The 17324-nt window shown below is 37.1% G+C and overlaps 1 protein-coding gene across 6 annotated transcripts in view; it reads left to right on the top strand.

The window, feature by feature from the left end:
- The window catches only part of NTNG1 (netrin G1), a gene marked incomplete at its 5' end in the record, with an annotated part of 155018 nt that extends 139260 nt beyond the window's left edge, over window positions 1-15758 (top strand). For all 6 annotated transcript variants that reach the window (XM_082053814.1, XM_082053811.1, XM_082053809.1 and 3 more), the window contains one exon: window positions 14542-15758. In XM_082053814.1, coding sequence (XP_081909940.1) covers window positions 14542-14768 — 227 coding nt within the window. In that variant the 3' untranslated portion in view covers window positions 14769-15758. The remainder of the gene's footprint in view (window positions 1-14541) is intronic.
- Between the last annotated feature and the right edge of the window lie 1566 nt (window positions 15759-17324).

The following is a 17324-nucleotide window of genomic DNA, read 5'->3' as shown; positions in this document are numbered from 1 at the left end:
ATTTACCTGTTTCATTCCCTTTCTAGAGACTGACTGAAGTAACTCTTCAAGTCTTTCACACTTTACACAGGTTTTCATATATGTCTGTATTTTCCAGATGTGCAAAGAATAGAGCATAATGAAATCTGTCTATGAATAAACCAAATTCTGCTCCAGCTCATGGAGAAAGTGGCTGAGCTGTATACTGAGCATCTGTGAACAGCCGAACACAAAGACACCTTGATTTTTCTATGACACCTGTGTGCTAGCCCCTGTTCTTGCTCTGTTTCCTGCTTAAATTTGAAGGCTTTTCCAATGGACTCAAGAATCTTTTCTTGCACTTCAAACTGCAAGGTTATAAGGAGTTCAGCCATAACATCCTTGGAAGAAGAATTCTCCCTTAAATAGTTATTTATGTGAGCCTTAAGGAATAGCACAAAGCAGTTATAGGTCAGGGATACACAAGGGCTACAAGAAAAAGAACTACCAACTTTGTTACCCACAGACACTAACCAGTCCCCATATACACTGAGGGGCAGGAGGGACAAACGCCTCCACTGTCCACAGCATAGAAATAGCTGTCCACAGGAGACAAATCCACAGGGTGTTCTGTTAATGAGATGCTGCATCACTGAGCTCTGAATGTTATACATACTTTAAATGGGAAATGAACTTCCCTTTTAAGCCAGAAGATCCTTGAAATAGGACTCTTACTTTGAAGAGTTTAGAATTTCATTTCCAAGGAGAGTAAAGAGTTTCACCACATGTAGCTCTTTCTTTAAAGAGCTGAAGCTGCATTTTGATAGTGAGGCAATAAGCTCTGACTAGCATCCAAAAAGAACAAGTTACTCTCACAAGGTTCAAAAATCTGGCTTACTTCCCACTGATTTCAAGAACAGGAGAATCCCACAATGAGATTTAAACTGAAGCCATTAGTGCAAGGAAATTCATTTGAGGGCAAACATAGCATCTGTAAATCAGCCTCATTACATTGAGAAGTGCAGCGAAGTGCAGCTCTCTGCAAGGAGGCTTCAGTTCTCAGAAAAAGTGTCTTATTCCACGTAGCTTTACAGACAGATTACAATAGTGCATTGCAACACAAATGGCTCAAAAATTGAGCCAGATGTTTTGAAACGCTTCAAATTACATATGCAACCATGTCGTTTTGTACACAACTGGGGAGAAACATGAAAGGCTGCACGTACACAGCATAACTTCTGCACAGGTTTGAAAAACTGGGCCAAGATTTACACCACCTATCAAAATAAAGCTATACACGGCTATAATTTTTCTGCAATGACCCAAGAGCTTTGCTAGTTCATGCAAAACTATTACTGATTTAAAACACAACTGAAAAGGTGCTTAGAGAAGTGTACTCCAGTTATATCTTCTCTTTTATTCAGTGGCAATATGACAACTTAGTGATGATGCTGCAGCCCACGCTGCTCTGCACCATTAGAAGACCTTAACTGTTTTGCAAATACAAAACATTGAGCCAGCCAAGATCTGTTGAGTACCTCCCTCACCTCCTCCCACCCATCCTGGCTTTGGCCCAAACCCGTCTGTTCCAGTTCCCACCACTTCCCTTTAGCACGCATCTTTCTCTTGTAGCCTAACAGCTACTCAATTCTGTGGCTTTCTTGCAGTCTTCAGAAAACCATCATCCCACTCAGACCTGCCATGTTACCACTTGAGAAATGCTGTCTCACGCAGGCAGCATCGAAGCTTTGCATTTCACACTCCTCTCATGCGCTCACTTCACTGGGCCTGTGGTTCAAACCTGAGCAGAAATCACACTGGAGTTTCTCCTGTGGAAGATGTCACATTTGTGCTGAGGTTGACCCAGAGCTGGTTAGCTGTGCTTGCCATGGGGCTTCATGGAGTAGGAGGAGGCTTGATGTTTAAGCCTCAGTGATTGACCCAACAAGGGTCCAGACACAGACCAATCCTACAAAAAGCCGCCCTACCTGGAATGACAGCCTTTTCTTGTCCTCCAATATCATGTCACCCATAAGCCATCACTCTACACAGGCACACAGCAAACACTGGCTCCCACTGTAGGAGGGAATGTAAATGAATACACACAGTTCTGGAGGAGCTGTGATCAGAGAAGTCAGATTCCCATTGCCATGGCTGCTGAAAGAGAAGGACAAGCATGTGAAAGGAGTTGGGGGGTTCAGGTTACACAAGGGGGGGTGACAGGGGACAGGACTGGACCCAAAGAGGTAAATTTGTCAGGAAATTGAGCTTCATCCAAATTCTATTTAGCAGAAATCCGTTTCAATTTTCTCTGAGAGTTCTACAAAGGCATTATGTATTAAAAGAATATAAGATATTATAAAAGTGCATTTTCATAAAAATTGAGCATTTCTTGTGTGACCCTTCCTTCTCTAGACCAAAGGTGAGTATATGAGTTTGTAACATTGTTACGTCCACAGCTTCTCAGGAGCCTACGAAAATGACCAAGGCCTTGGCTTTTCAGTCTTAAGTGTGAATGGAAGACTTTTTGAGTAGCACAATTACCTCTTTTCATCATGAGGTTTACAACGTATTTTTACAAATATATAACACATTGATTATAAAGGATTTTATTTTGTTTAGTTTAATATAGATATCTTTGTTATTTTTCAATTCCGGCACAGCTTGAAAATCTAAAAATTGGGGAAAATATTTTAAATAAAATAAAGCAAGTACTTTGAAGTGAAATAATATTTTGCAGTTATCTTTTCCTTGTGGATATCAGGTTATTTCAGTCTTCACTAATAATTAAATTTTAACACCTTTGTGCATCAGGATTGATTAACAGAAATATGTTAATCAGCACGTCAGAAGTAATGCAAGATATAAAGCACAGAGGGAAATAGTTCTTACTCATGAGAGTCTTTTAACTCTGTACTTTTCAATATCCTGAATTATCTAAACATTGTGTGATAGTAAGCAATAACATCCATATTTAGAGGTATCATCTTTAGGTCATACAGGTGTAGAAAGAACTTTTCAGACATTAACCCAAACAAGCAAAAGTTGAGTGCTCTCTTTCTGAGTCTAAACCAGGTCTGTTGTTATTGAGGTGCTTTCTACATTGTATTATGGCAAAACTGTAGAGTTGATTAAGTGAGATTAGTGCAATCCTGTTACTATTGCAATAACTTAGTGGTAGTAGCCTGCATAATAATATTGTGAAAAATATGTAGGTTGCCTGTATGCAGTCTTCATTTGTATTGGTCAGTGTGTAACATTGAATTACAAATACTAACAGCATACTTATCAAAGTGTTGCTTTTGAAAAGACAAATAATCAGAGCCTCTGAAATTTTGTTAAGAGGCAATGTAGTTAGATAAACAGTTATTTTATCTTTTGGTGCGAGCATCTTTTGGATATTTTTGCTGAATAATATTGTAAGTCAGTTTAAAAAAAAAACCCACACACCAATACTCTTTTCAGCCACAACATTGGCTAAGTCTACCACATTGTTACATCTGTGTAGCACATTGCAGAAAAACTACTGCGCCCGCACAGGACTGTGTTGGAAAGTGAGTGTCTGTTGTATCTCTTTTCCCATCTAGTGACTGCTCTGTCATGAAGATAAATGCACAATGATACCTAGAGCAAGTCTGTGTGTAGCATTAAATACTGTTGATGAAAACTATCATGAAGCAGCTAATACCTTTGATTATTTGATACATTAATTTATTAGTTCCCATTTTTGCTGAGTGCTACATGCCAGCTGTTTGAATCATCTTATTGATATTCTGATTAAAAGAGTAGGAAAGTAAAGCATTACACCAATTAAAACCCCACTTACAGGAGAGCATATTAGTATCTAGCATATCTCAGGAAGGAATTATGATACAAGAATCTGCCTGTTAAGTGCCATTTTTTAATTTTACTGTAATAATTAAAAATAGACAATAACAGATGATAATTTTAAAGGCCAAGCTAAAGCAAAGGGAATAAAAAACCATTTGAAAATCTTTATATTTGTATATTGGGAACATGGTAAAGCTGCTAAAGTTCTGACTTGCAAGATTAGAAGGAGGTACATACACGACATAGATATTTCTAACTGGCAGAATATTTAGACATCTTATGCAATTGCACATGACATTTAAGTGGACAAGACTGCATATTCCTTTTTTAAACTTCATAGTTTATAAGTCGTCTTCTAGCTGAGAGTCTCCAAACTCCCTTGGAAACAGTAATCAACTCTGCTGTTCAGCGGAATCTAGTAAATAGAACTGCAATTCACAAGACCTGGATTTGTTCCCTTCTTTTGTTAGTGTAGGTAAATCATTTGACTTTCCTTGGCATCAACTTCTCAATTGTTCACTGGCAATAACAATTCTTACTCTGAAGAGCTTTGAGAGACCTACAGGGCAGCGTTTTTATCCCCATTCCAGAGCTAGCGCAACAAAAGCACTCTGAAGCATTTCAACCACATTCAAAACAAGTCACTGCAGATTCAGAATGATCTCCTGATTCCCAGCGTTGTTGCTTTAACAACAACAGCAAACCCACCTCACATTTCATATGTTTTGTAAGAACTATATAAACATTTTATCTTTACCTTTTACCTTTACCATTGCAATTAACGTTCACACAAACTCTGAATGTTCATCTGAGAGATTCTACACCGTTAGTTTGCACATTGGTGTTTTGGTCTCCTATAGTAGAGGATTATTGTGGTACCTTAAATCTCTGCTTTGAAAAATGCACTCAAGAGGAACATATAATCACAGATTAATATAAACTTGGCTTTACCTTTACTTGTGGCCCCTATAACATAAATGATTATAAGTCACACTCCCTTTTTTTAGTTACACAACCATTCCATTTTAATATCTTTGATATTTGATAGTGTAGTTAAAGATTCCTGATGTTTCCATTATAAATGCCATTTGATGTAGTGTGGAAGTTGATCATAACATATATTTCTAGTAGACTTTGTTACTATTTTTTCAAAATGCCCCATGCAATTGCCTTTAAGACAAAGTAGCAAGAAGAAAGTTTGCAATGTTCAAATTATTTTAGATCACAACTTTAGAATAGCAGTGTTCAAAATTTAACTTGACATGAATGTAACAATCCTTGTGTGAAAAAGAAAGAAATACAACTAAGTCTGCTTTAAAACTAGCCATTACAATGCAAAATTATTACTTTGAATTCAAAGAATTTTTCTACACAATGTTTGCTATACACAGCTAGTATTGTGAAATAAAATCTGCAGAACCAACCTTGCTCCATCTGAGTGATACTAAACTGACTATTAAAAATTTAGCTCTTTTGTAAAGCCAAAGCCAGGACATGTGTTATTAAGCTACAACAACTACACTGCGTTGCACAGTAAAAACTTTAAATAACTCATCATCCTCCTCTTCTTTATCAAACACATAATGAACACTTTTACTCAAATTGCCAGAGAGTACACACACAAATGCATCTTCTGCGGGGTGTTTCAAAATGACAGACCCAGTTTCAAAGAAAGAGTGTTTTCAAACTGAGTCCATCTTTTTGAAACACCCTGTATTTAGGGAGCAAAAAATTAGGAGACAAAGTTTTTAAAATACTGTCATTAAACAACATAAGATCACAATTTAATCTTGACATTTTCACCCAGCAGCTCTCTGCAATAATTTTAAGTGGGGTCTAAAAAGAAGTTCAGGATCCGGGGCCATGCAGATGTTTTGAGGAATAGCAATATATCAAACATTTTCCTCAGATTAGTACTACTGTGGAATTAATGTCATTATTAATAAAAGCCACCAGCACATTCTCTCACTCTCTCCCTTTCTCCCCCAACCCCCCCCCCAAAAAAAAAAAAAAAAAATTAGAATAACTCTAATCCCCCAAATCATTAGGAACTATTTTCAGTTGTGATCATCTTCTCTATTTTTGCTGCCAAATAAAGTAGTAAGTTTGTGGAGCTATTTCATGAGTTTCGAAAGTCTTCAATGTAGCATTAATTGGGAAGAATGGCAGAAAGAGGAACTACTATTTTTGAAAACAAAGATAAATTATTTGTGTTTTTTTGTGTCCAAAACGTTATTGCAAGTCAAGCAGCCTAGCAGCCAAGGGTACAGAACATTCAGCCTTTTATATAATTCATAATCACGTATTTGAATTGCTGACCTTTGCATGCTCCTGCTTTGGTTTGCTCTCCAGGCTTTCTGCCTTTTCATGCCATGTAAAAGCGATACTTGTTGCAGCTCTGTTTGATAGTTCTTGGGAACTTTTAAGAAAATACTGTTGCCGTGCATGAAACTGAAAATGCTGCTGTTCAGGCAAAGCCAGGACCCCAACAGCCACCCAAGACAGGCAGGCACACCCCTGGCAGCCCCCTGCCACCACTCCCACATACCAAAATCTCTCACAGGTCTTACAACATACCTGCCAGCTCCCTGTAAATATCTGAAATGCCCTTTGGCACCTCTCATGGCAGTAGCTACTTATATTTAGGGAACCAAATCTCAGCCTCCAACTGTTCACAGGGCCTTTTGATGACCACTTCTGTATCTGAGTTTTTGTGCTTAGCTAGCTTTTATTGAAGGCTGCTATATCCAAACCCTGACCTTGCTGTTGACACTAGACAAAAAAAAAACCACCACACCACCACACACAAAAAAACCCCAAACCTGTAGATTCATTGCTTCTCTTCCTAGTTAAGGAAAGAGAAGACAGATCATGTAATAATGTTCATTTATCTACAGGAACCTAGAAATAATGGCAGTGCAGCTTAGAGCTTTGTAAGTGGAATATGAATGATGCGAGTACATAGTCCCTTTGGAGTAACTAAAGCTAAGATGTAGCTTATTGCTCTCCTGAGATTATACTAAAATGTGATGAGGGTCATACCAATTCAGTGGTCCTCCTTTATAAGTAAAGCAATAAAAAGAATGGGGATTTTTTTCCCCCACTTTGGGAATCATCCTCCTTTTGGAGAAGTATAAAATTGCAACCATCAAAATCAGAAAACTGAAAGGCTAATCTATCATTTCCTGAAACTGAGGAAGATTGAAAGGTATTATCTCAGCCATAATTCTTAGATAACTAAATCTGGATTTGTTTTCAGCCATTTTAACACACAGTCTTGTGTTGCTTCTGCCAAAGCTGCTATGGCTTCTCTGTGATGCACAAGGATCAATTCCAAATTCAGTTCTCCCTCTTGTCTCTGTGACAGATTTGATGTGTTTCTTCTCATTATCTTTTATTAATTAAATCCAAGTATTTTAGATTAAGAATAGAGATGGAAACTGAGAAAATACAGGCACAATCCATGAAGTAGGGTAACTTTCTGCCTCTCGTATCCATACATCATGGTTAAAATAAAATTTGTTCTGTAGAGGATTTTGCTCTTTCAGTAGTGAAGCGTAATCAATTAAGCGTACCCATGTGGATGCTGGGATAAATTGGTACCTATTTACAGGAAAGAGGAATCACCATCCGTTCTGTGGCTGGGCATGAGGGAAAACTCTGAACAGCTTCTGTATCTTCTTGTGGAAACTCTGAAGACTCTTTCTGCAATTTGGTTAGAACTGGCTTAGCTTTGTAGTGAGAATTGTGCAGAAAGAACAGAAATTACATGTAGGCAAACAACATAAAAACTCTACCAGAATTTTTCAGCAAACACAGCACCTCCATTAGCCACCTATTCGTTTACTCCCTGATAAATTAATAAAACTGGTTTGCTAAAAAATCAAGCGTTATTTCAATTGTGCCTCCAATGGGCATTGCTAAGACAAGTCACAATGGAGATGTCTGCCTTTAGAAACTACTCTCACCTGGTCAATGTTTCTGTCTTTGTATTGTTGGCAATATAATTAATCACAACATTGTTTCAACTTTGCACTGGAGATCTTGGCATTAATGTTTGTCATTTTGACACAGTAAGATACAATTTAGGCTTGTACTTGTCTAAACTGCTTTCTTTTGTCCTAACTTCAGAATGTGCCTTGGTAGACAAGCACAAACCAGTTTTCCTTTCATGCAATCAGAACATCTACCTCATCTTGATTTGACAGTATTCTAAGATAGTCTTCCTGATCCCACTACAGCAAATGTTGAGTTAGCATCACTTAAAAAAAAAAAAAAAAAAAAAAAAGTCATTATGAATATCTCATTTAAAAGAGCAATAGCTGTTTTTCTTATCAGGTGCATCTGTAGTTTAAAACCACTGAAGAAGTCTGATCAACACTGACGTGTATTTGTGGTAGCAACACATTTAAAAACTATTTGGCACTAACTGTAATTGGTAACAATAAAATTCTAACAATAATCTAACAGTAGATCTAATTTGGAGACAGGCAGGGGGAGAAATCTAAGTGACAAAACCTCCCAGTCTGTTATTACCACTGATTATGCAAATTAATATGATACTTAAGTTACAAAAATTTGCTTTGTCATTTGCTGTGCAACACTATTTGTAACAGGAAATGACAGCTGCTTTCAGAAGCCTGACTACTCGCCAAGTTTTCCCCATGCCCTTGTATGTTCATTCCTAACATTTATGTTATATGGGTGAAACCTTATGAGTCAGCGGAGCTCCACACAGAGATCTTTAACACACAGTAAGTACATATTGTGGTTTTAGGATTGTTTTCAATAATGGAAATAATTTGTTGTTGTTCACTCTGGCAACTTCAAAATATTTTTATTGTGGTCACTTATATTCTGAGACAACCGGAAACAATTTTAAACCTTTGCATTTGAATGAGACCTAAGTGTTTTGCATTCCACAATTTGATTAATGTTTATTTAACAAATTATGGGGAAAATATTACTAATACCTTCGCAACTGCAGAGGTTTCCTTGTGCATGTTTGCTATACGTATGCGTAGATATCTGCATTCTTATTAGGTATACACACAAGCTTCCTCATTTGTTGCAATTTCATTCAGTAATTGTTTTTACCATTTATTAAGTGACCACATTTTTAGAGAATAATGCCTGATAGTTACAAAATCTTTATATTATTCATAGGAACTAATTCTGTGTTTGACAAGAAATCACTTGTGCTTGGCCTCAATATGCTGAACTTCTTTATGTAGCGAGATGAAACCTCCTCATTTTTTCATGGCCCTTCAATGTGCTGTTCACACAGTCTATATATAGACCACCACTGCATATATTGAAGCTACCTATGAACATCATTACTGAAAATATGGGTTTCACTGTGCTTGGTTTTTCACTCACTTTCTGTGCCGAGACAGAATATTCTGTTAGAATGTGTAGAATGTGTGCTGAAAACTTCCACATAAATGAATTCACATTCTTTACTAGATAAGAAGTACCAAGGAAACAGATACATTAGAGAAAAACCAGTCAAGAATAATTTCTTCAGCCACTCGACCTGCATACTCTCAAAGTTATGAACACCAGGTGGAATCCAAGGTCACAAAATCCTCATGATTTCAGTAGTGCCATTCACACAAACTGCTGATGAACAGTGTGGAAAATTCACTGCAGCAGTAGGGTCAAAGCTTGCATCAGTGCTTTAGAATAGACCAAAATGTTGTGTAATAGATTCAGAGCTGTCAACCCACCAACCTGTCCAGGGACTATAATACTCATGATCTGGGAGACAAAGAGGAGAGAAGTGAAGAGATAGTTTTAAAAAGAAAGAGAGAGAGACAAGGCTGTTAAATGATACCAAAAAAACATGCTGAAGAAAAACAGTGATGAGAAAGGTCATACAAAACATTTATTGAATTCAAGAAAAGAAGCAAGGATGTCTAATAAAATGTTTTCTTTCTGTGACTTTATCATTAATGGTCTTTATGCTGTTCCCATAATAATGAAAATGTCATAATAAATCCAGATCTTGATTCAGGAAGTCAACACCACCTATCCCAGATCACAAAAGTGTCCTTTTGAATACGTTCATTTCTTTTATTTTATAGGTGAATAGCCTGTCCTTTTTTTCTTATTCATGTGACTGACCCCCCTGAATAAGATGCTACTGTAGGGAAGCTGTACAAAAATTAAGGTAGCACAAAGAAAGGAACAAAACATATTTTATCCTCTCTTGGATGGCTTTCTGGAAAGACAGTAGGATAAAAGAAGCTGTGTTTAAGTCCAGTAGCGTATTGTGCTTCTGTCTGAGCAGCGGGCAGACCAGAAGACCTGTGCATGTGCAGAATCAGCCACAGTTGTCCATCTCTTTTCTTTCAAGAAGCTGCAAAGGTATTAAAGTTGAATTTTGCCAGACTCAGAAATTTTCATGTATTACTCAGATTTGAACATTTAAGATGAAAGTAGACATTTATCAAACAACTAAGCTACGCTTAATACACTTCACTGAATACCCAATATCAATTCTATGAAACAGTAGAACATCACTTACCCCTTGAATTGCTTTAGCTGGTTGAAAGACTGGATATTTTCCCCTTGTTTTCCTTTTATATTCCATTACCAAATGTAACAACTTTGGAATTACAAATGAAGAATATTTTGTGACTTGTGAGAAGGCATCTTTCATCATCATTCATAGAGGTCTTATCCTAAAAAAGAAGCTTCAATATTTTATTAATGATTACTTTGGAAAATATGTTTACATTTTAATTAAAAATAGTAATTTTTAATAATTGCAGGACATTGTTTGCAGGGTGTTGGTTGGTGGGTAAGGGGTTGCCCCAAGGACAGAGAAGCTTCAAACAGCTATTCATTTTTACATGTGGCTTTTTTCTGTCTCCTTTGTATAGTGTTTCAAGGATTCCGTACTTAGACCATAGCTTGGATTTTAAATGGAATTATGAAAATGACATTTATAATTTTCCTTTATTTTACTTTAAATATATAACTTCCCACAGTGGCACAGACCTGGAGACTAAGCTCAGAAATATACCCCAAAAAGGCTTGCAAGACTCTCCAGAGCAAATCAGATATCTCTGTTTTGTTTCTTAAATGATCAGTTTGATGTCATATCTTCTAATTAATGAAGATCTGCCAGGAAATCCACAACTAGCTCAGCCACACAAATCTTAATAGATGTGTACAATTACTACAGAATTCGTTCTTTTACTTGCATCACTTCTCCATGTTTTGTTCTTTGATCGGAACTTGATACCTGATGCCTTTCAGATTAATTCAAACTAATTTTTCATTATTGTTGCTTTTAATAATGAAGATGAGGCAGAGCTGGTTCAACATCTCTCAGCAGTGCAGGCAACATTGCACTGCTTGGAGTATAAGAAGGGGCAAGGGCATGGCAGGCAGGAGGGGTACAAGGGGCAGGAAAGCCCTGAATTGCCCGGCTCGCTGCTTCTGCTGCCTTTGCCCCCCAGCCCTGCCTGCACCCCCGCACCAGCTCTCCTTGGGTTACAGAGCAAGGGGTCTGCAAGATCCTGGATCTTCCTGCACTGCCCAGCAGCTCCTGGGTCATTGCCTTCTCCACTTCTTAATTGTGTTAGAACATGTATCCTAGCCAAATTCTGTGGTAATATTAGAAACATTGTTAATTTTCATAACAACAATCAATATACTTGCCTTGCTTTTGTCTTGGCAGCATGCCGACTACTTTTGTTTAAGGCATAAATTTTGTTTTAAATTCTGGTGAAAGTGCTCCAGTGAAAGTACTTTTCTTTATGCTGCTGATGTGCTATACTCATAAGCTATAACTAATCCAATTCCTAAACTGAGTAAACATAATTAGTTAATATTAAAGTTTTTAAAGTAATCCTGACCATGCTTTCGGGAAGCTGGAAATGGTATTAGAGTTGGTCAGAATAAAATTAAAACAAAATTGGCAAAAAATAAATAATGGAGTTTCAGAAAATTTTCAGAATTTAACTTCATTTAAGTTCCAAATCACCACAATTGCTACCTACATGACACATGTATGCGTGTACGTGTGTGTGTGCAAGAGAAGGAGATACAAGAATTAAAATAAAGAGAGGAAAGCTGTGACAACAGAAGTTTAGCAATTCCAGAATTTTCAGCTGCATAGTAACTTGCTGAGACCATTAAGATCTTTTTTACTTCAATGTTTCTGCAGGCAAGCTTTTAAAAGCGTGCCAGAATAATGAAGAGGAAATAAATAGGCTGATTTTAAAAGTAGCATCTCTAACACTGTACCCAGGATGTTGCAGACAGCAATGATTAGAGGCATTTGATAGCAGCCTCCACCAGCATGTCAGGGAGAACAGCTGGCACATAGCACAGCACAACTTCAGCCAGGCTTATCCAGCACCGCACAACTCTAGATCAGAAGCTGGGCTGATGGCCTCGTAAAATAAGAGGCTATAATTATCAAAATTAGTTTTAAAATAGGAAAGTTATTGGAAAATAAATTTGGTTTACTGAATACTTGGAAAAATTTGGGTAACTTATTCAGGGCCAAACACAAAGTGAAATATGTCATTTGTTGTTTAAGAAGTGGTGTGTAATTAACTGTTTATTTCCACCCAGTTATTCAAGGCAAACAATGGTCAGTATTGATGGACAGATATGTCACCATTGCCTGAACTGCAGGAAGCATCCCAGCAATGCGCAGTCTAGAACAAGCAGATTCAGTAGCTGTACCATCAGATAAAGTGTTTTGATTTTGCGTGTTGATACAGCTAAATATGCACAATATGAATAATAAAGTCAGCTCTAAGGCTATGTATCCGCAATTATAAGAAATGTAACTCAAATATTGACTTTTAAAATACAGTTAATTTTTTTGGCATGTTGGCAGTATATTTTTCTGGGTTGTTTATCTCATCACATTTATTTGGTGATGATTTACTGTTTCTTGTACATAATGTAAACACTTTTCTCTAATGTATATAGTGTATAGACCTATGGCTGTCAATAATATGTGGTTTTTGTTGTACCTTAGTATTCAAATTTTGGCATTACGATTCAGAAACTGGACAACAATCTTAAATTCGTAGTACTTAGTAAAAAAACTTTGCTAAAGAAATCACTGAAAAAAATATCCAACTGTTCTCTCAATTGCATGTATGAGTTTCTAACATACTGCATTATTATTTCACCCACTTGGATGCAGAACATTAGAAAGCAGTTGTCAGAGAGTCCTTCTAGACCATGGGTGTCAAACTAATTTTTCCCCGTGCCACATCAGCTTTGTGGTTGCCTTCCAAGGAGGGAGTAGCTACATTTACACAGTCCTAAAATTACATTCGGTCCTTGGAAGGCAACCCCGAGGCTGATGTGGCTCCTGGTGAAAATGAGTTTGACACCCCTGTTCTAGAGTAAGAAAATTATTTTTCTGAAAGCAAGTCAGGACAGATGAGATTGCCAGTAAGGTTGCTGGTGCACAAAACTGTATAGATTTATGTAGAATTGCATCACTTAAGAACCCGGACTGCTTTTAGTTCTCATACTATTTGGGTTGCTTTTAAAAATAAGTAAATTACCATTCACGAAACTGTACTTTCTTCTAGCAACAAGTAACAATGTTTAAAGTAAAATTAACAATATTTTCCCTGTTCTTAATTATTTAAGGTATTGCCAGGCTAAGGTATGCATAAACAGCTTACAATGTTGCATCTGCTTCTAGACCTATTAACCCTTTCCTTCGTTCCCTGAGGGAAAATTTTTACTGTTACATTCTGCCTAGATAGTACATGTAAAAACTTTACTAAAATCACCACTCCTATGGAAGAGAGAGCTGTAATTGAGCACGTATTCTACTAGTGATACCACCTGGAATAAAATACAGATTGACACATTTAAGTAGTATGTTCCTCATCTCTCTATATATTTACCCAGTGAAGTATTTCAATTGATATTAAGTAATACAAAGTAAAGTCGCCAGGTTTTCAAATATGACAACATTATGCAGTTCTAAAAACTTTGCCCGTCTTACTTTCTCTTAACTCTTTCGTCAAATCTGATTTCCAAAATTATTATATCAGACTACAATATCTAAGATAGTTTTAAGATGTCAGTTACCCTTGTACCAAAGCAGCAAATCTAATTAAGAATATTTGATCTGTAATGGAAACAACAACATTATCTTTTATTTTCATACATATATACCATATAATCCCCATTGAATAGCATGCTGAACTTCCTGCCTGTGCTTGCCCTTTTTTGCATAATTTTTTCAGATCATTAATATATGCAGTTCTTGATTATAAAACCCTGCCTCCTCATACAGATCTTTTTGCTTCAGCAAAGCCATGTTGCATTTTTAACCACTATTCATGCTTTCCAAAAGCTGTAGATATGTTGTCCCTTTCACATAACACCACAACCAACTACAGTTCCAGTAGACACAGGTATGCAGACACTGGTACAAGGCAGAAATAAATATTCATATTATTTCATTATTAATCATTACTAATATTAATTCATTAATATTCTCATAGTCAGTGGTCTGAAATGAATGATATGGTTCTTCAAGAACACATCTTAAAATTAAAAAGGATGAGCCAATATCAAATAAAATAAAAAATTCAGACTTGAAGTGTTTAAAAAAATTGCATCTCCTGTTCCCATGTCTCAGGAAGAAGGGGGAGGTAGTGTTTAAATTCTGGTTTTAGCATCAAGTTTCTCCTGTAGATGAATTTATATTTATTCTGCTTTTCTTTCCCTCCCTTCCCTGCTATCTTGCAGCAAATGTATGTGACAACGAACTACTGCATTGCCAGAACGGAGGAACATGCATCAACAACGTGCGGTGCCAGTGCCCTCCAGCTTACACGGGCATTTTGTGCGAGAAGTTGAAGTGTGAAAGGGATCCAGGAGGCTGTGGCCAAAACTCTGGCCAGGGAGCAATATCACAGGGGCCTCTACTGCTGCTGACTGCTCTGCTGGGAGCAACGGGGCTCTGTCCGTGCTAGACTCTGTTATGGATGATGGCATCACAATCAGACTGCTGCAAACGAAGGTGCCACATGAAAACAAAACAGAATCCAAGCGTTTGCTACTGAAATTTAAAAAGGCAAAAAGAGAAAAAAATAACCACATACAAAATCAGAGGGCCGAACTGAACTAAGCCATATTAATCAGTTACGGATGGGGGTCTGAGTCAAGACTGTTCACCTCTGACTCCAGACAAGTTGGCATCTGCCTATTCTGTCAAACCACTGCTGGCTGCAAAGCTTGCATACGACTGAACCGGCTTTGACAGCCCCCAGGATGGGAAGAGAATTTAAAAGACGTTTGCTACTCCTATACGGTGCGGCGCTGTACCTCCGCCCAGCGTGTGGACCGACCAAAAAAAGGCATTCTTTGCTGTCAGTGCATTGTGGGTATAAGGAAATCTTGTAAAAGCTGCCATATTGGCCTGCTTCAATCCCCAAATCCTTTCCAACCTGTGCTTTAGTGAACGTTGCTCTGTAACCCTTGTTGGTTGAAAGGTTTCTTTGTCTGATGTTAGTGATGCACATGTGTAACAGCCCCCTGAGTACCACTCAAGCCAGTCATATCCTTGTATACCTTAGCAGCACTGCATCAGGGAGATGCTGTGTTCACCTACTGTACAAGAGTGACTATAGGAAAAAAGTGTATTTATCCTTTTGTATTCAAATGAAGTTATTTTTCTTGAAATAATGTACAATGTAGATTTTTTGTATTATTGCCTATTTGTGTTACCAGACAATTTGTTAATGTATTTAATTCTAATCAGATAAGAGAAAAATATTACTTTTTATTTAGTCCTTTTATTTTTCGTTCCATTTAATTGTGCAGAGATTTCTCTGTATGGGCAACGTGCTGGCATCAAAGAATATCAGTTTACATATATAATGAGTGTAATAATATTCCACCAAAGGACATTCTAAATGTTTTCTTGTTGCTTTAACACTGGAAGATTTCAAAGAATAAAAATTCCTGCATAAACAGTTCCAGGAAGATGTATTGCTATTTCTTAAGGCCTTTTTAGAAAACAAACATAAATTTGATCATTTAACCACCTGCTATGTGGAAGAAAAACAGATTCAACAGTGGAAATTACATCATGACAATCTAACCTGGTTTTATTTTTACTACCATCATTATTTTTGCAAATTATTTTAAATGTAAAAGGCATCATTTGTTTGAGGAAGATCTCATCAAATCCCAAGCTTGGAAAAGGCATGAAGAGTTGAATAATTCTCATCTTTGTTCTCTCAATTCATCACAGAAATTATTCCAGGACTAATTTACCCAGTATTACAGAAGCTAGTCTTTAATTCATACCATTTTTGTAGATTCTGGCAGCAATGAAGCAAATATAGCCACAGCTTATATTGTTTCTCCAAAAGCTTCATTAAAATGATATGTTTATATATGTACTAGTCTGCCTTAGAAACTGCAAAAACAGCAGCAATCACAAAAAAAAAAGTGCCAAGATTTAACTTTTAATAAAGTTAAATTTAATATTTAGAAGGAATGTCAAAATATACAGCAGCAAGTAGATAAAAAGTGCTGCTCCAGCAAATAAAGTTTGTTTCAAGTATTGCCCAAGGTGTAATAAATTCTTGTTTCTGCCTTTTATTAGGCCAATTACTGAGTGTGACAGAAAAGGATAGCAAGAATAGAGAGGCAAGCCAAAACCACAGCAGTGTTTCAAAGCCCTCGCAAAAATAAATAAATAAAATTAAAAGGTAGCAAGACTGTGTGAATTCATTTCCTGTTTCCTGGCAATTTTCATCATAATGGCTGTAAATATTTTACTAACATAATAGCCTAGTATGGAAAACAATCAGCAAAAGAAAAATTCCTGAGAGAAATAAATTCTACCTGGCTGCCTCTTCCAAATGGTGAACAGAGTGGAATTTAGGGCGCTGCCTTCTTGGACAAGCTCATTCCGCTGAGGAAGCAAGTTTTGCAGGCCAGCAGCCAGCCTCCAGAAATGGGCAGGCAAACTGGGTTTTCATTTCTGAAAGAGTCCCGTGAAGATGATGATGATGAAGACAAGCAGCTGGTGCTTGTTCAGGCTGTCACCTTGGCCCTTTACGCAGAATGTTTGCTATTCACACTGCCACCCTCTTTTGGTGGGCTAAAGATAAGGCAAAGACAAATTAAGAGCTTGGCTGCTTGCCACCCATGGCCTACGTGAGATTGCAGGTATATATTAGAAGGATGTTCATGACAATAAACAGAAAATCATATCGCAGACACAATGAGGAATATAAATGCTAATACAGGTGACATGCAGAGCCTGAGATTACCTATAATTAAGTGGATTTCTGATATTAAAATGTGGAATTTAAGTTTCCTTAAAGCTTATTAGCACAGACCTATTTCAGATTGTGTAATTATTGGAAGAGATGCACTTTAATTGTCACTATAAACTTAAGGCTTTGTGAAAGTGCTAAGAAAGCATATTATGCACGTTTGGTTAAAAGGGATTCTGCCAGCAGTGCTGAAATATAATGAATATCAGATCGCAATCAGTTCAGCTGCCTTCCAAT

Source organism: Streptopelia decaocto (genome assembly GCF_964273445.1).
Source record: "Streptopelia decaocto genome assembly, chromosome: 5".
In the NCBI taxonomy this organism is placed as follows: Eukaryota; Metazoa; Chordata; class Aves; order Columbiformes; family Columbidae; genus Streptopelia; species Streptopelia decaocto.
Note: the sequence above shows the minus strand (reverse complement) of the source record. Positions and strands in the feature narration are given on the sequence as shown.